Source organism: Manacus candei, unplaced genomic scaffold, assembly GCF_025592945.1.
Source record: "Manacus candei isolate 608988 ecotype Guabito, Panama unplaced genomic scaffold, ASM2559294v1 h1tg000011l, whole genome shotgun sequence".
NCBI classification, from domain to species: domain Eukaryota; kingdom Metazoa; phylum Chordata; class Aves; order Passeriformes; family Pipridae; genus Manacus; species Manacus candei.
This window is the reverse complement of record NW_026138059.1, coordinates 22926575-22945926: the sequence shown is the minus strand read 5'-3', so window position 1 is coordinate 22945926 and position 19352 is coordinate 22926575. Positions and strand designations below refer to the sequence as shown.

The window sequence follows — 19352 nt, the reverse complement described above, 5'->3', positions numbered from 1 at the left end:
TTGGGAATGCTGCTAAGTAGTGAACTATGATTATTCAGAAAAATACTGTGGAGAAACATCACAAAACTACTGTGGAACTTGGCATAAATAGCTCTTTTCACATAAATGGACTTAAATGAGAAGAGGCTGTAGTGTGGGTGTAAGGTATATATTAAGATCTTTAATACAGATGAACAAGAATAATACAAATAGATCCCTCTTTTCAAAACATTTGCTTTAAAAAGTGCAAGAGGAATTGACTGTATCCAGTTTCTGCTAAAATAAAAAGTGAACACATGGCTTATGACAAACCCTGAGAAGTATGACTCAAGATGTCAGCTTGCTGTAGTTTCGGAATGTGTCAAAGCCGATTTGCTTTATTTACTTCAGATTTTGTGCATTTGTGAGGATGTGTAAAACTGTGGAGTTTTGAGCGTATTGCATATTTAGCTGTATTATTTGTGGATAAACAAAAAAAATTACTCTTTGAGAGGCAAGTTCGGATTTTGCAGACGTAAATTCTGCTTTCAGATGGAATTATATGAAGAGCAGTGTTTCTTAAGTTTTTGTGCTCCTTTTGATAGGAACAGAGGAGAACAAAAGCTGAGGAAATGTATCGGGGCTGTTGCTGGCAAAAGCTGTACTTAGCTTCTTTACTTGTTGTGGGTGGCTATTTGGGTATTTCAGAGCTCTCAAGCATGTGTTTTGACTGTGATTCTCCTTTACGCAGAAAAAAAAGCATGTTTGATTTGCTATTCTGGTTCATTTTTCTTATCAGTAATATGCAAATTCTGAATTCTGGCTTACTTTTTGCCACTCTTCTAACAGGGTGCCTGTCTGACGTTGAATTTAGCGATTTTAAATTAACTGATCTGTACGATCAACTGCAACTTGATTGAAGTAAAATATAATTTTTAATGTTTTTTAAAGAAAAACCTTTTTTTTTTTTTAACTTTTGTAAATTTTGTAAGTCATTTAACTTTTAGGCAGTCAAATTTAGACATCTTGCAAGGCCTACTACAAATGTGATATAATCCACAGAAGGAAAGCCCTGCTTTACAGGTAGCAGCTAAACGTTTACCCACCAATGGGAAGGAGTGAATGAATTCTTATTTTGCTTTGCCATGCAGCTTTTGCTGTATCTATTAAACTGTATTTATCTCAAACCACAAGTTTTTACTCTTTTACCCACCTGATTTTCTCCCCCATTTCACTGTGGTGGGAATGAGCAAGTGGCTTCGTGGGGCTGAGCTGTGGGTTAGACCACAACAGGAGAGAGAAAACTTTCCCTCCTTCACCATAAGGTTGTGGTGGTGCTGGTGGTGGGAATTACTAGTGTAAGCAAGGCTTTTCCAGAGCCTCAGTTTCAGAGATCAGCACTCTTTATATTAACAAACTGCTAGAATACTCGAGACCGTTGTGGTGTGTCAGGAAGATAGGAGCACATTTGAGGAAGAATGAGGTATATACCTGGGAATTCAGTGTAATACAGAAGCATCGTTTTGCCCAAATGTCTGTCACACCCTCTTCTAGTTGCAGGATAACGAAACATCATAAGCTTTTACTGCAGTGCTTGTTTTTTTTTTTTTTTCTGTGAAGTAAAGCTGTGAAGATGTATTTCAGGCTGTGTGAAGGACAAAACTATTGCATGCCAGATCTTGCACAAGAACTGAAGAAAACTGTATTCTCCCTCTTAATTTATTATTTAAAATTTTTTTTTGTTATAGTCTGAGCTGACAATAGCTATGCATTTAAAAAATGCTATTTCTTCAGCAAAAGCCTTATGTTAGTAGAATTTTATTGTTGTCACATAAAATTCAAAACTTTTTTCCCCTTGTTATATAAGACAGTTTTCTGATTTAGAATTCTAGTAGTTCAAAAGAATGGACTGGTTTTGTCTGGAAGGTCATCAATACTGGTTATAATCAAGTACTGAGAAGTTCTGTTGCTGATAATAGGAACTTGTTTTGGTACTTTGCAGTTTAAAATTATGAACTGTTACAAAAGTTCGTAATCTTTGTAGTATAGTAGGGACCACATAAAGAATTTTAGAGTTGAATTACTTAAGCCAACATTTTTGTTAAAAAGTTTTAGATGTAAAATAAATAAAATAAATAATTAAATCCAGTTGTGGAGCTTCAACAAGATGTTGTAACTTAGGTGAATTGAGGCAGGGTGGTTTTGCATTTTCTTCTACAAAGCTCTGTTATTTATTTGGTATTTGTGAATCTTGTAAGAATTCTGTAAATGTTACTGTTTTTACAATCTTTGTCCCATCTTTATCTTACAGTAATTTAAATTGAACAGACCACTGCTTAAATATAATATTGCATATATACTCTTTTTGTGATTATATGGGAGCTTATTCGTGTATGAGCAACTGTGATTTAAAGTCAGAAAGTAGTAAATACCAACAGTTCTCTGTACAAAGTGACATGTGCTGAATAGAAGTATTAATTAGGACCAGCTGGAATGAATTATTATACTTAAAGGTCATAATTTGTTTTTATCCCTAATATCCTATAATTTTCTTACAAATTTGTGTAACAGTTTGGGGAAAAAAGATTAAACTAGTAATGCATCAAAAATATTGTTTTGTTTATCAAATGTTTTGTTTGCTCTTTGATACAATAGGTGAAATATTACAGACACTTGGCACCTGATCACTTGCTTCAAATATGCCATCGACTTGGACCACTTCTAGAGCAAGAAATTCCACAAAGTGTCCCTGGAGTGCAGACGTTATTAGGAGCTGGCAGACAGTCTTTGCTTCGTACAAACAAAAGTATGAAATTTTTATGGGAACTTTGAGAGTTCTTGGTACTTCATGGGTTTCCTGTGGTTTTCTTTAAAAAAAAAAAAAAAAGGCATTTACCTAAATCTTTTTTTGTTGCAAACAGGTTGCAAACATGTTGTATGGAAGGGATCTGCTCTTGCTGCTCTACATTGTGGAAGGCCTCCAGAGTCCCCTGTAAATTATGGCAGTCCACCTAGTATAGGTAAGTTCACTTTTATTCTGGCATTGCCATTATAATACCTAACTCCCAGGGTGATTGAGGATTGTGATGATGAGAGCCAAGTAATAGTTCTGTCCTTATTTGTGTCACATACTTTACTTTTAGTGTTTTTATTGTGTTGCCATATTTATTGTAAATTCATATACTAGTTCTGCTCTAAAGCTAATTTTTTCTTTGAAGTATAAAATTGAATAAAATACATTCAAACAGTGAATACATAAAAATAAAACTCTCTTTCTTAAAGATGTAATAAAGCTGCCAGTAGATAAATAATTAGTACTGTAGGACAGCAAGGCCTCCCATTGTTAGGAAGAGAAAGTCATGTCAACTGGTTTCCTTTGAGTCTTGCAGAAGTTATTCTTTTTGTTCTCTGGTCCATTCAGTAATTTTGTAGCTGTGCTTCAGTTTGCTTTGCTGTGCTGTATGGTGAAGTGTGCGTGTGCTGTCTGTACTGTTGAAAAACTGAAAGCTGAAGGTCAGTGGTATTATGGTTATTTTTAAGCTCTCATATGGTCCCTAAAACATGTTTGTTAGCTTTTAACCTTTTAAGAACCAAGATACATGTTTGTTTAGTTGCTAGAAGGATCAAGACTTGTGATATTTTAGGAGATTTAAAGACCACCCCATTTCTCTTAATCATGAATAGAAAAGTGTGCAAAATCACTTGTCTTTTCATCTTTCTCTGTTGATGTCCAGGGAAGGGAGAAAATCTGATTAAGACCAAATTGTTAGTGTGGATTACACCAAAACGGGAGTGTTTTTTACCAAAATGGCAGTTGCAGATAGATGTGCAGTGGTGGATGAAAGTGGACAGAGAATATCCAATTGATTCGCTTTGGATGAGGTGCAGCAGCTTCTGCAAAGACAAAGGTTTCTGTCTTGGCAAAAAAGATAAGACTCTGGTTATAATGGGGAACTACTATATAACTATGTAACAATGCATACAAGGTGTATATATACTATATAGTAACAAGGTATAAATAGATAGCCAAGTGCTATGAGGAGCAGAGACATTTTTAATGTGGTAACTTGCCATTACAATTTTTCAATCTCTAAACTCCTTTTGGAGGCTGTTGGTATAAGTTTTTAATGAATTTAGATAGATATATAAAACATAAAATATCTAATTGAGGGAGCTTACTTTGTGCTATTTATATTTTTTTCTAATGTTGAAGGAACTCAAAATGAAATCTCAAAATACTCACCATTACACTTTATTCAGAGAATTATAGTTCTGTCCTAACAGCTGAAGCAGAACCGTGCTACAGCTACGCTCTTAAGTTGAGCACAGCCAATTTTGCTTTGGTCAGATGGCAGAGTATTTAGTGTCCTAGTAGTATTGCCATTTTAAAGCACAAGTTGTGTGCTTTCCATGATATTTTGTAGATGCTTGGAATATAGGAAGAGAACCATGGTTTTGCTTGGTCTTTAGAGCTGAGTTTTCAGAACCTCTTCACCTGGTACATACATTGGTCAGAAGTGGTTCCCTCTAATGTAGTTCAATGTGGTTTTGTTTAGAGCTGCTATTTTGGTATTCATGTAGAGAGCTTTTTCTGCGTTGTGCTCTAGATGTGTGGGAGAAAATGCTTGTTGCCGAATTGAATAATCCCCCTCTTGAGTGGTTGTGCAATGGCATGATGATTGTAAACTTGAAAAATCTTGAACTGAAATAGCAGCTATTTCTGCAAGATGACTGTAGGACTGAGCTTTCTCATAGCTAAGATTCCTTTAGTGGTTGTTTAGCTTTTCTTTTACTTGCAAATACATTTTAAAATATGTTGTAGGAATCAGAATTGATAAGGACTGTTTTGCATTTTACTGTAACTTGCAGTATGTAGCAGCTGGTGTGTACTTTTTAAAGGGAAAAAGACCAGTGTATGAGGTCCATGGTAGCTGGAGTTCAAAAAAAGGTAGAGTTGCTGTGGTAGTGAAATTAAATGTTAAGAAAAATAACTTTCAGACTGTTTTTTGAGAAGAACAAGTCAGGCTTTTAAAATAAGTGTTATTTTTATTGAATCCTTTGCAGAGCACTGAATATTTGCAAAATTACAGTTATTTCAACATACCACTTTTTTCATGACCAGTAATTTCCTTTTCCAAACATTGAGATAAGTGCTGGTAACTGAATGTTTTCAACTGAAGTGTATTTGGATTTTTGGGATATTTGGTTCAGAGCTGCGTGTTAAAGCATTTGAGTTTGATTTGTCGTATTCTACTCTGATCTGTCAATGAAATGAGGAACTAGAATGGCACTTCTTCTATAAATTAAATTAGACATTTTTTCTGTTTCTTTAAATAACTTCCAGTGTTCCCATAGTGTGGGCAATATGATGGGAAGTCTGTTCTTTATGTATTTGCTCAACAGAAAGAAAAAAAATAATTGGAACATATTATTTTTCAGGCTGTATGTATTTCAGGTGGATAACCTACTAATGTTTGAGGAGCAGAAAAGACACTGAAATCCTTTTACGTTGTGCAGGAAAACTTAATGCACATTTCAGTCAACATACAGAAATATTCATTTAGTTTTGTCTTCTTGGATGCAGAAAGGGAAAAAGAACTCTTTTTCCCTTTAATTTTCCCAGTAATTTTCCCAGTAATCTTCAGGAACTGCTGAAAAAGAAAAGAACCTAAGCATAAACCCTGAAGAGCTTTGAGCTCAGAACTCAGTTGTCAAGTGCGAGGACCTGAATGAGACTGGCTTTTTGCCACAGACAGTGAAGAATATTTTTCCTGACCAGTGAAAATATCTGCCTTTCAAAAACAGTATTTCATGGTTTTGCAGAGTAATCCACCTCAAGAAAGGTTCTGAGGCATTTTACACTTTTTTCTGTTTTTTTTAAATGACGCTACTGTTTTGACTGTAAAGAGAATGCAAGGTTCTGAAAGCAGTGTGGATGTCTATTTTTACAAAAATAGTAAATACTTTAGACCTAAAAGCTAATCTAAGAGTACTTTGTGTAACTGTATTATTCTGTTAACTACGGTAAAAAAAATTAAGGAAAAGACTGCCTTTATGTTAAAAGATCTGTGTAAGAGTAACATCTTGTTATATATGTTTATTCAAGTCTAAAGTCAATTATACTTAAATAGATGGCATGTTGTTATGCAAGAAAAAATGAGCTGTAGAAGGCTTATGGAACTTTGAGTAAAATACCAATGGAATAAATATATAGTAAAAGCAAGTGGAATTTCATTGAAGTCTGGGAAGTTTAGAAATGCTTGAGACTGTATTGCTTTAATTTGTTTTTGCCTTCTGCCTTTTGAAATATCTTAACTCTTACCATTCTGAATTAGTAAGGGTTGGCAGTTACTTTCATCAAGCAAATTAATATTATATATGAAGTTTGAGATGTATATAGGATTTTTTGTATTTTCAGAAATACTCTGTTTTCGAGTCTGTATACTTTTACCTTCATGATATGCCCAGGGACAAGTTCTGGCTTGATGGAATAACTAGCTTAACTACATTACTTGGTTGACAGTCATCTATAAGCCGAGAGGCTTAGAGTGCTGCATAGAGTTCAGAAGCTAAACAGAGGAATGGGAGGAAGGTAAAGTCAATTCAAACTGATTTTTTTTGGGTCTTGGACATCTTTGAAGAAGGGGAGGAAAAAAAACTTCTCAACAGCCCAGAACTGAATGCTTGATATGTTCAGTCTTACTATCTTGGAGAGTGAAAGGAGTTGTCTAGCAGTCTCTTCTTTACTATTATTTTTAACAGCTCTAAATCCCTCAGTATTCTCTAGCCTCTTAAGTTAATGAAACTTGATTCAATAAGGGTAAGAGTTGTAAGTGAGGTATATTTTTTGGGTGTCCTTCCAGGATTCTTCTGAATCTTGTTCTATATTAGTGTGAATGAAAGGAGAATGGAAGTGGACTCTGGTCTTCAGAACAGAACCTCCATTATTTAATACAACTCAAGAAAGGAAGAAAATGAAAGACTGTGTATGCTTTTTAAAAATGTAACTTATACTTGGCACAAACTGACTAGTGGATAAGGAAGATTACTATCCTCCATCTTTAAGGCATTTCACATTCAAGGATAAGACCATGTAAATAAAGTGATAGAATCAGTCACTTTAGTAAAATTAAAATAAGAAAACCAAGGGGAAAAAATAAGCATGGATAATACTGCCATATCTTTCAGACCCCCAAATTCATTTTCCTTTTAACAGATTGCTGTTTTTCTTTGAGCTGCTTGTTCTATTTTGGGTGGGGAGTGAGTTAGAGACTGTTTTGAAGAAACTTTGAAGGCATTCAGTTGGTGCCTGTTGCATGCCTTTTGAGTGGGAGAAAATCTACAGTCTTTTGTAAGTTCCACTGAAAACTCCCACTGCTTCACTTTTGAGTTTTACATTCTTCCTAGAGGTGAGTTTTACATTCTTCCTAGAGAAGCCAAACAAATAAGCTGCTTTTAACTCTTTGACATGTGGTTTTCAGATTAAGGTTGGCAGCAGTGAATTGTGACAGTAGAAGAAAGATTTTAAAAAACAGAGTACTGTTTTATTAAGTTTTAAGAGCCAAGCTCTTCATTCACAGTTTGGGTCCCTGAGTTGCCTTTATAAAAAAAAGAATCTACGCTCTTAGCTTTAGAGCTTAAGGTTAGAGCCTTTGGGTCAAGAATGACATGTTTCTTACTCTACCCCACTTACTTTTTTTTTTTTTTTTAACTCTAGTAAAAGATCCTGAGCAATTTTTATTTGACCTGTCTTTCAAAGAAGGGTTAGACTAGATTTTCAGAGGTCCCTTCCAACTTCAAGCATTCTGTGTTTCTGCAGTAACAGAAGTTGGAGTTCTTCTGGCTTTAAATCTGGTGAGTGGGTGTGAAGAGGGTTTTTACAGGTCTTTCAGCAGTAGAAGGAGCAGTAGGTCCTGCTGCAGAATGGGGCAGGAGACCTGAAGTGGGACAAGAAGGAATCTCTGTGGAACTAAAGGTAGATCCTCCTCATCTCAGTCCTTGGGCAAGTGATGAAGCAAATATTCCTGGAAGCCAAAGTACAAAAAAAAAAAAAAGAAAAAAAAAGTAAACCAGTACACATTTAAGAGTTGTTGGCATTGATCTGTGGAGAAGTCATGCTTGACTAGCCCAATATCCTTTTAAATGAGATCAGTGGCTTGGAGGATGAGGGGACATTAATGAATGTTATTTATCCTGACTTCAACAAGGCTTTCTGAACCGACTCCCATAACATTCTCACTGACAAACTGAAAAGATCCGGGCAGAAGTGCTAGGATCAAAGGGCTGTGATCAGCAGGATGAATTCCAGCAACCGACATGAGAGCCAGTCACTCCAGAGGTTGGTACTAGAGCCAGTATTGTTCAGCAGCTTCATTGGATGATGAAACACTGAGTTTTGCTAACAATGCAAAACTAGGAGGAGTGACTGATTGAGGAGGACCTTGACAGGGTGGAGAAATGGGTCAACAGGAATCTGATGAAGTTTTACAAAGGGAAGAGCAAAGGTTCTGCCCTTATAGAGGAATAACCTCATGCACCAGTGAACACTGGGGGTTGACCGACTGGAAAGCAGCTTTGTAGAGAACTGTCTGGCTGTCCTGGTGTTGAACATGTCAGACACCATGTGCCCTTGCACAAAACTCAAGCAGCATCCTGGGCTGCTGGAGGCAGTACATTGCCATTAGGTCTGGGATGTTCCTTCCCCTCTACTCATTTGATCACACCTGGAATGTGGGGTCCAGCTCCTCAGGAAAAGACAGATGTGGGCAGACTGTAGCTAGTCTAGCAAAGGACCAGGAAGATGATGAAGGGGGATTGAGGTATCTGTCATACAGGGAGAAGCCAAAGACCTGGGATTGTTTAGCCTTGAGAAGAGAAAGCGTGTTGGGGGCGGGGTGGCGGTGGGTCTTATCAATGGTTATAAATACTTGAAAGGGAGCATGTGATGAAGGTGGAGCCAGACTCTTCTCATTGGTGCATCCTGACAGGACAGAGGTCATGAACCAAAGCTGAAATAGAGGAACTTCAATTTAAACATAAGAAAACAGGTTTTGGGGGTGATCAGAGCTCTGATACAGGCTTCCCAGAGAGAAGTGTCCATCCTTGGAGGTATTCAAAACTGGACTGGACACAGCACTGCTCTCACTGACCCTAATCTTAGAAAAAATGATCTCTATAGCCTCCTTCCCTCCTCAGCCATTCAGTGCTTTGGTGATAGTAGACAATTTCAGTCTTTGAGACTGGTCATGTTGTATGAAGATGAGCCCAAAACGAGAAGCCACTACGTTTTATTTGGAACCAGTTGGTAAAAAATTGATAGCATCTTAAAATAATATAACTTGTGGCAAAGTTTTCTTTATATGTTCAAAATGTCAACAAATTTGCATCTTTCTCAGACATTGGTTTTTACTGATAAGTTACCTTCATTATTAAATATGAAGAATCCTGATTTTGAAACCAAAATATCATTTGGAAGTAAGTGGTGGTTTATTGTACTGTGTTGTGCAACAACCACTTAATAACATCAGCTTTTTTGTTTGTTTTCAATTTTATGTATTTATTTTTAAAGCAGAGTCATGGGTAAGCAGTAGGTGGGCATGTAAAACTAGGTTAATATTAATTTCCTTGGTCAGCCAGGCCTTGGATAGGAATTTTTTCAATGCAGTGTCCACTCCTCAATACCTTTCCAACAAGGAGCAAGCGATTTCTGTTCTGTTATTTTCTTCATTCTCCAGCACTTCCCTTTTTGTTGGTTGACTCACTGTAAGGCCCAACCAGCATTCTCTAACCCCTCCTGGGATCAAGTATCATTTTCCTTCTCTCCCTGATGTATAGTTTGTGGCAACTATTTAACTGCTTATACCTTTTCACTCTTCCTGTGATTAACACTGTGTTCATACTCATTTGTGCGAGGCCAAGTAAAGACAGAAAAGTGTTAATATGGCTAAAACAAGAGAGATATATTAGATTTCCTGTCACAGAGGCTTCTGAATTTACTTATTGTCCAAATGCAGTTAAAATCAAGCTAAATAGATTGGAGACTGTGTAAGACCTGATAAACATTGATGCTAGATATGTGTAACAATTGTTATACAACCAAGGCCTGTAGTTTGTACAAAGGCGTTATTAACAGTTAATAACCTTTCTCATCTTAGCTTGCACCAGAAAAATCAATTTTATTGTTTGGCTGCAGGAAATTTTGACACAGCTATTTTTAATTTTTACCTGTACTCTGGAGGAAAAAAAAGCTTATTCTGTTTGTTTATGTGTATTTGGGTTTTTTTGGAGGAATGTGTTTTGGATTTTGTTTGTTGGTTTTGGTTTGTTGGTGTTTGGTTTGTTGTTTTGTTTTTTGTTTTGTTTTTTTTTTTTTGAGGGGGGGTGTTTCTTATTTGGTTTTGTGTTTTTTGGTGGTTTTTTTTTTTTTAAACTGTTGAGTGATTTGTCACATTCCAAAACTGAATTTATCTTGTGCCTGAACTAATTTTGGTTTCCTGCTGTTCTGAAGTAGACTGTTGTCAAGGAAAAACTGTCATAAACCAAATGCAATTGCATCTTTTCCTAGTATGAGGGGAAGGTGAAGATGTAATAGAGCCTTAAGATGTAGTGTGTCATTGACTAAAAGTGCTTTGCTCTACAACTAATGATTCCACTCCTTCACATAGCTTCTTGAACTAGGAAAACTTCCTTAAATCCTTGGGCTACGCTGGCAGTTAACTGAAATGCTTCAGGGATGTTCTTTTGACCTGAGGCTAATGGATTTGACACTTGGCCATACCACAAGAAGCTTTTGGTTCTTATAGAGTAGCTACAATCCAGCTATAAAAATTTGCATATTTCATGTAGTTTCATCTGTGCTGGTTCATGAACCACTGCTGTGTTGATCTGGGCCAAACCTAGGTGATGCAGGAGGTTCGTAGCTGTTTCGCAGTTGATACTAGGGAGCAAGTTGTCCATGAGCCAGCAGTGTGCCCTTGTGACCAAGAAGGCCAGTGGTATCCTAGGGTACATTAGGAAGAGCATTGCCAGCAGGTTGAGGGAGATGATCCTGCCCCTCTACTCAGCCAGAGTGAGGTCTCGTCTTGAGTGCTGTGTCTGTTTTTGGGCTCCTCAGTACAAGAGAGACATGGAGCTCCTGGAGCTGGTCCAGCAGAGGGCTATGAAGATGGTTTTTAAGGATCTAGAGCATCTCTCTTATGAGGAAAGGCTGAGAGAGTCGGGCCTGTTCATCCTTAAGAAGAGACAACTGAGAGGGGGACCTTATCAATGTATATGAGTATCTGAAGGGAGGGTGTAAAGAGGATGGAGCCAGGCTCTTCTTGGTGATGCCAAGGAATAAGATATGAAGCAATGGGCAGAAGCTGATGTACAGAAAGTTCCACCTGAACACGAGGAAGGACTTCTTTACTGTGTGAGTGACTGCACACTGGAACAGCTTGCCTAGAGAGGTTGTAGTGTCTCCCTCACTGGAGCTATTGAAGAACCATCATGATGCAATCCTGTGCCATGTGCTCTAGGATGACCATGCTTGAGCAGGGAGGTTGGACTGGATGACCCACTGTGATCTCTTCCACTCTTGCTTCCAACCTTCCAACACCATTCTTGTGTTTGAATGTTATATTACCTGCCTTGTCGTAGTTCTGTAGAGTATAACAGGTATTACCATTGCCATTCTTTGATCAAATGACGATATGGGGTGTGACTAATGTCTAGGTATCCATGCACAGAAGTATTATACTTTGTTCCTTTATCATTGCATGAGTAACAGTTTAAAATTATTTACACTGAACTTTATTTTTTTCGCTGAATTTCTTGATGGAAGATTTTCATTTATTTAAAGTGAGTTCTTGTTCCTGGACCTTGTTAACTTTTAAACTTGAAAAAAATCCCAAGCTCTTTGAACAAGGTTTTGTTACTCAAAATCAGAAATTTCTGTAAGATTTGATATATTCATATGTAAATTTTTGTTTGGGTATTGTTTTGTGTATGTGTGTTTGTTTAGCTGTAGTGGGTAGCAGGATTCTTAAAAAAATCTACTGATTGTCTTAAAAGTGGTGGATAAATGATTGAGTAGATCTCAATAAGAAGGTCGCCTTGGAGAAGATTTGAATTTGTGCTGACCTTCAGTTAATAGCTACATGTAAGCTTTTATGCTTGTTACATTTGAGGTAGGTTACTCCTTCATGGAAGCTGCCTCAGTCCTTCTAAATTTCTTAACATGAGGTATAGAGTGAGAAGCATATGTTTTGGGCACTTGAAAGTTGTACTGCATCTTTACACTCTGCCTTGCAGTTTGGTACTTTTGTCATGTCTGTGTCATAGGCTACTTTGGTATGTATTTTTCTCTTAACTAGGGCAAAAGGAGAGAATTACTATAGTAAGCTGTTCATATGGCAAGTGGTCCAATGTTGAAATAAACTTTCCATCCTGTTCAAATATTTTAGTTTATGAGCGCAATATAAATGCTGTCTCTTTTTTCTTTACCCATTTGGTAGTGGATACCCTGTTTTCAAGAAAACTAAATGGAAAATACAGACTTGAACGCCTTGTGCCAACTGCAGTCTATCAGCATATGAAGATGCACAAACGAATCTTAGGACACTTATCTTCTGTATACTGTGTAACTTTTGATCGGACTGGCAGGCGAATATTTACTGTGAGTACAAAATCTTTATTTTGTAAATTTTTTTTAAGTGCACATAGTATGTCACCTAATTGTTTCCAAAAAATGAATATAGTATAGATACTGATTATGTATGAAGAGCAGATAAATGGTTTACTACTATTGCTCTCATTCTTGCTTTTTAGTAAACATACTGGTTTGCATGCATTTTAACCATTTTATTGGTTAAAATAGTTTTGACATAGGTTTCTTAAGACTAGATGTGATTGTGATTGCTGATCTGTGTAGTTCAGTGGGAAAACTGTTCTTTTTCAGTGGAAAGAATTTATCCTATGTAACTTCTTTTTTCTGGACTCATTTTCTCTATCAAAAACATAAACAAAACAATGGATCACCATCACAATTTGATTAGGAAGTCAGAACAATCAGTCTGTAAATACCGATTATTTTGACTCCTTTCTATAACTTTGTTAAATTTAAAGCATGGCTATTATGTTTACAGTCTGGTGATACACTTGCATTTGGTACAGCATGTTGAAGAAAACTAGAAAGCTGAAAATTCAGCTGAAAATTCACTGGTATATTGTAAAAACGTTGGTTCACAAACAAATTGTCTTTATGAGATCCTAGGATTTTTTTAAAAATACTAGTATTTTTAGTATTTTTAACTATTTACCTTTTTTTGTTGTTGTTCTTAAGACGTAAATATTAGACAGATGTCTGAAATCAGTACTGAATTGTGGGTTTCCCAAGGAATGGGGTTTATAAAACCAGACAGGTGTTAGTATAATTTGGATTTCTTGGTAAGTAGTCAATTTCACTAGAGACAAAGATATCATAAACACACACTTCATGCCAGTTGGTGATGCTTTGGCTGCATTTTTTGCCTTTCCACAAACATTGGATGTAATTGATACCTGTGTGGATTCAGGAGCTTAATTGTGTCCCTTTTAACGACTTGGCAGATAACTGAACAATGCAGGTAAAACTACAGTTCAGGTTTCCTGTGTCATGTATTGCAGTCCTAACTTCTACAATTCTTTCAAGGTGGTTGTAAATATAATTTGCCCTTTTACCCACATACATTTTGCTTTATTGCATGGAGGGTTGTGTGGTTGCAGGGACGGACACTTGAAGCGTTTTAAACAGGCCTGTTTATTTGTTCATTTGTTACTCGAGGCATAGCAGAGACTCTTTTTCATATTTCTTTAGCTTTCATTGGCAAGCTAAGTCATAGGCATTAAAATCTTATGTCCTGTAGTTTATGCATGGTTAACCTGTCAGGAAAAGGACTCTCTGTTGTGGGTTTATTTTTTATGTGACATGGTAGAATGCGTTGAAGATTTTATGTGTACCAGGTATAAAAAACGCACATGCTGACACTATTCACCTTAAAATAAAACCTTCTCTTTGTGCTTCCCAGATGAAGTGAATAAAACTCCTTCTTAAGGTCTTCTAATTCTTAATTTTTCTGCAACTTTCCCATGTTCCTAAAATCATTATTTCCAGAGATATACAAAACTTGTGTTTGTGTATGGTGATCATTCCTTGTTGCACATTCCCTTGCTTTTTGCAGTCTGATTTAAAAGTGGCTAAAGAGAGAGAATTCTCTTGACTGTAATAGCAGTTTGTTTCCAAGAGAGAAGTAGAAGAACCTGAAATGAAAAAGGGGAGGGAGGAGGGGTAGTGCAGGGGGCAGGGCTCAACCTCAGAGCTTTGCTGGCAGTCCTTTGCTGACTGGTGTCCTTGAAAAAAAGTTCCCAGTTTAGATCATGATTACTTCAATCTGGTGTTAAACAAAGTCACTATAGAAATGAATTTTGGCTGCTGAATTTTTCATTTTGGAGGGCTTGGGACAGAACCTCTGCATTTTTAGGTAAATCTTTTTTGTGTAGATGTTTAAGTGGTTGTTGGCAAATGGAAAACCAATGGATTGTATTCCACATTTCGGTAACATCCGAGTTGCTGTATCTGGCCTGTTGTAGTTGGTAGATGGATAAACAGTCATGAAACTGTTGTGTTGTAATTGCATCTATATAATGAAATGGTGCCAATTCTTTTCAATTTATACCACTATGACTTCTAAAGTCTCTAGTGTAGCATGTAAATTTGCAGGCATCAGTAGGGAATTCTTCCTGCCTTCCTGCAACCTTCAGTGTGATGTTAGCTAGATAAGTTGTTTTAGATTTATAATTGTTTCTAGAAGATGCATCATAATTGTTTCCTGTTCTACCTGACCTCTGAGGGATTGAAAGCCTCTAAATTCAAGCTTTGTTCATGTTCTGTTTCAAATTAAAAGGAAAGAAAGTGATCTCAGCACATTTTTGAGTCATGCTCATCTGGGAGATGTTTTCTTTGCTAGAAAAATGATGCTTTTATTTTGCCTAAAGACAGTGGAAACAGGACATTATGCATTTTCCCTACTAGCTTAGTAGATCTTTATTGTGTTCGCTTAGTAAGGATTTGGTAGCAGAGGAGCTGCAGTGGTGGCTTCTGTGAGAAGTTACCAGAAACTTCCCCCATGTTCAACAGAGTAAATGCCAGCCAGCTCCAAGATGGACCCACTGCTGGCCAGGGCCAAGCCCATCAGTGATGGTGGTAGTGCCTCTGGGATAATGTATTTAAGAAGGAGGAAAAAAATCCCAGGGCAACTGCATTCTGGAGAGAGGAGTGAAATTATGTGAGAGAAACAGCCCTGCAGACTCGAATGTGAGTGGAGGAGGAGGAGGTGCTTCAGTCTCTGGAGCAGAGATTCCCCTGCAGACTGTGGGGAAGACCTTGGTGAGGCAGGCTGTGCCCCTGCAGCCCATGGAGGTAGACACTTTATATTTCAGGTCTCTTGAAAAGTATGACTTGCAGAACCCCTGCAGGGTAATAGAAACAAGCATTGTCTTCTCTAGTTCCTGCACTACTTAACTTTCTGACTCCAAAGAGGGATGGCTGTCTCCTTTTTTCCCTACCTTTATCTTCCTGTCTCCTCTGAGATTACTCTTTCTAGGGAATAATAAAGATTGTGTAATAGTCTGTGTAAGATTTCCAACTCAAGATTAATTTGTGTGTTTCTTGGCAGTTTCACTTCAGCCCACAAGTGTGTGTAATGGTAGGAAAATGAACCGACTTTACTCCATACCTTGGCAATGCGGTCACCAATTCTCTCTTGGTGTTGAACTTGTTCTAGGATTCACTTTTGACAGATGCTTTTTAATAGGCACATAATTCCTAGCAGTTGTAGATATAACCTTGGAAACGTGAGCTATGGTGTAAGCCAGTGCTCTTACTAGTAGAACTGCAACAGTATTTTAAGAGTTGTGGATTGTTCCGCTCAGTTCAGATGTAATCACATGAATTTATTTGAACTCCAATATTGTTATCTTGCCAAGATGCTGCAGAATTTACAATTTTGCCTTGTTTTTTTAATTTTTTTTTTCACTTTTCCTTCTCTCTCTTCCTCCTCCTCTCCCCCTCCCCTTTTTTTCTTGTTGAGATTTGGCTGACAGTCATTTTTCTCTGCAATAGAGATGTATAACACATACCTCTATAGCCAGCTGGAAGGGAGCAGGCTTGTTTTATGCTGATCTTCTTTTCTTGGTTTGCTGTTATTAAATAGACCTCTGGGGACCCTCCAGGTGTCATTAGATCCCAGAAATTTATTTTTTCTTGCTGATCATTTTACATCTTTACATTGTCAGTGAGTGATTTCCACCTTTTAAAGTATTTTGGCAGTTTTGGTTTCACCATTCCCTACTACTTTCAGGTCTCTCTTTTGAGCAGTGAGACTGTTATTTGCAGTGTTACACACATGCAAGCATGTGTAGGCTTTTGTCTCTGCTTGTTGGGTTTCTTGATGTTGACTGCATTTTCGAGAAGAATATACAACCTTCTTCATACTCTAAAGTCTTACATCATGATAACAGAACAACAGGAGCTGATACTATCATTCAGATAATTATTTCATCAAGTAGGTGGACAGTTTGAAGCTTTAGATATAGAAGTGCTAATTTGAATAGAAACAGGAACATTTATGGAAACTTATTAGTTGAGGAGCATGGGGGGGGAAACCAAATCTAAGTGCTTTATAGGTGCTTGTATTTTTGTTTTAAGGGAGCAAAGGGGTGAAAACTGAATCTGCTTAGAGCTTTATAAGGAGAATTTAGAGAAAAAAGGGGCCCTTTTTCCTGTAAACTGCTTTTAAAGCTCTGTGCAGCACGTTTGCTAGTTCTGTTATAAATCCTATCTAAGATGGTACTTTGGTAGTCATTTTACCACAGAAATGAAAGTATATCATAATACAATTATTTGGCGTGAACCTCAAAAGTCACAGATTACAGAATGATTGGCTTTGGAAGGGACCTCTAGAGATCACCTAGTCCAATCCCACACTGCTAAAGCAGGTAAAGCCAAAAGACTCACTCAATGAACCCACTCCTTGTCATCCTGGCCTGCCCCTGTATCCATCCACAGCAGCAACTACCTGAAAGGAGATGGGTGTCAGTCTCTTCTCCCAGGCAACTAGCAGTAGGACTTAAGTAGGTCTTAAGCTCTGCCAGGGGAGGTTTAGTTTGGATATTAGGAAAAAAGTTTTTACAGACAGAGTAATCAGACACTGGAATGGGCTGCCCAGGGAGGTGGTGGATTCACTGTCCCTGAAAGTTTTTAGGATGAGACTGGATGTGGCACTTAGTGCCACGGTCTAGTGACCACGGCAGTGTCGGACCTAGGGTTGGATTTGGTCTCAGAGGTCTTTTCCAACCCATAGTTGATTCTATGATTCTAAGAGAAATTACAGAATTTATGTTGTTCTTACTCCTAGGCGGCTCTATTTTTTTTTTTTATTTTTTTCTTAGATAATGTCCTAAGTATATTGGAAAAATTGAAGATTAGGTCTTTGGCACTGTCCAAAACTTTGGAAAACTATGCCTATTAGTAAGGTGCTCTAGCATGCTTGAGGTGTAGAACTCAAATGTAAAAGCAATGGGGTGGTTTGATTATTGTGCAGTTTTGTCTATGGGATATTTTTTTCTTTGGATCCTATTATAACTGCATTAACAGAGTAACTTATCGTTAGAACAAAAATCAAGGGCTTTGGTGATTTCTAATTTGTGGAAGTGCTGCAGATGTGCAGGGGAGAGAAAGCTTTTTGTTTGGATACTGAAGGATGTGAAATGGTGCATAAGAGGCAAATATGGGGCAAAAACATTGTTTTCAGCAGAATGGCCAATCTGTTGATGAGAGGAAACTGTTAGAATACGAAAGATGTGGGAGGGAGGCAACAAACCACAGTCACATGAGCATGTGATAGACCAGGTGGGTAAGCAAAGAATGTGAGGTGATGTAGACAGGAGAAACCTGGAAAACAACAAAACTGAAGAGGGCCCACCCCAAGTATGCACACAGATCAAGAAACAAATTATGGAGAAAGCTTTCATGCTTGGAGAAATCATCCTGACTACGCACTTACCTGAATTGCCTGTACATTAGTGCATGCACTCTGGAGAAATGTAGGAGGATTTGGAATTACATATGTAGTTGCTGGGCTACGATCTCTTCAGGACCAAAGAGCTGGAGTGGAGTTGGGTAGCTCACAGAACTGGGTTGCTGCTGTGGATGGATACAGGCTCTTCAGAAGGGGCAGGCCAGGATGACAACAAGTGGGAGTTTTCATGGAGCTTTGCCTGGGGACAGGTGATGAGTCAGCTGAGAGGTCGTGGATGAGGGTTAAAGACAGACCAGTGTGGGTGACATTGGGGTATGTATCTGCTACAGGCTACTTGATCAGGAAGAAGTAGATGAGGCTGCAAATGTTACTCCTGTTTTCAGGAAGGGCAAGAAGGTTGTTCCAGGCAACTACAGACCATTGATATTTGTCTTTATCACCTGAGAAAGTAATGAAGCAAATCCTTCTGAAAGCCACTTCCAAACATATCAACAATAAGAAGGTGATCAGTGTAGATCTATGAAGCAGAAATTATTCCTGTCCAACTTGATAACCTTATATGATGAAAGAACTAAGTTGGAAGGGGAACAGAGTGGATCTTGTTTTTCCTGACTGAAGCAAGGCTTTCAATGCTGTCTCCCATAACATCCTTACCAACAAACTAATGAGGTACAGGCTTGATGTACACTTGACAGTGAGACTGGAAATTCCCTGAACTGCCAGGTTCAAAGGGTTGTGATTAGTGGTACGAGGTCCAGCTGGAGGGCAGTCAATATGGGTGTACCACAGGGTTTGGTACTGAGACCAGTACTCTTTTAATATTTCCCTTAAAGACCTGGGTGATGGAACAAGAGGGTGCCTACAGTAAATTTGCAGAAGATACACATGAGTGGTGGATACATCATCCTGGGCAGCTGCTCTAACTGACCCTACTTGAACAGGGATTTTGGACTAGACCAAAGTATCTTCCCACCTCAGTGATATTATGGTTCTACTTGTCCATTACTGTTAACTCTACAGACTGTAGTTTTGTTTCCTGGGCTGGCGCCATAGCAGTCAGATGAGGGAAATGTGTTCTGCAGAGTCTGCGTATGGAAGTTTTATGCATAGATGGAGCTAGTATAGGCTGTACCATTGCTCTCCTTACCCAAAAGGCAGAAAATTTAATTATAAACAAGCTTCCCTTACTATCTCCTTTGTCTAGGAGACCTGGCCCTTTTTTATAAAAGGTGAATGATAGTATTGCCCTGCCTTCTGGCTTCTGTAAAGTATAAATGCTAGATAAACTTTTTCAGAGGCACTGTAAGTAGATGCAATAGGAAAAACTTGGGTGAAATT

The 19352-nt window shown here is 37.8% G+C and overlaps 1 protein-coding gene across 1 annotated transcript in view; it reads left to right on the top strand.

Annotated features, from left to right (window-relative positions):
- The window catches only part of PHIP (pleckstrin homology domain interacting protein), a 107629-nt gene that overhangs the window by 8454 nt on the left and 79823 nt on the right, over nt 1–19352 (top strand). Inside the window, exons 5-7 of the mRNA XM_051778004.1 lie at nt 2614–2764; nt 2880–2978; nt 12453–12613. Of these exons, the coding sequence (XP_051633964.1) occupies nt 2614–2764; nt 2880–2978; nt 12453–12613 (411 nt within the window). The remainder of the gene's footprint in view (nt 1–2613; nt 2765–2879; nt 2979–12452; nt 12614–19352) is intronic.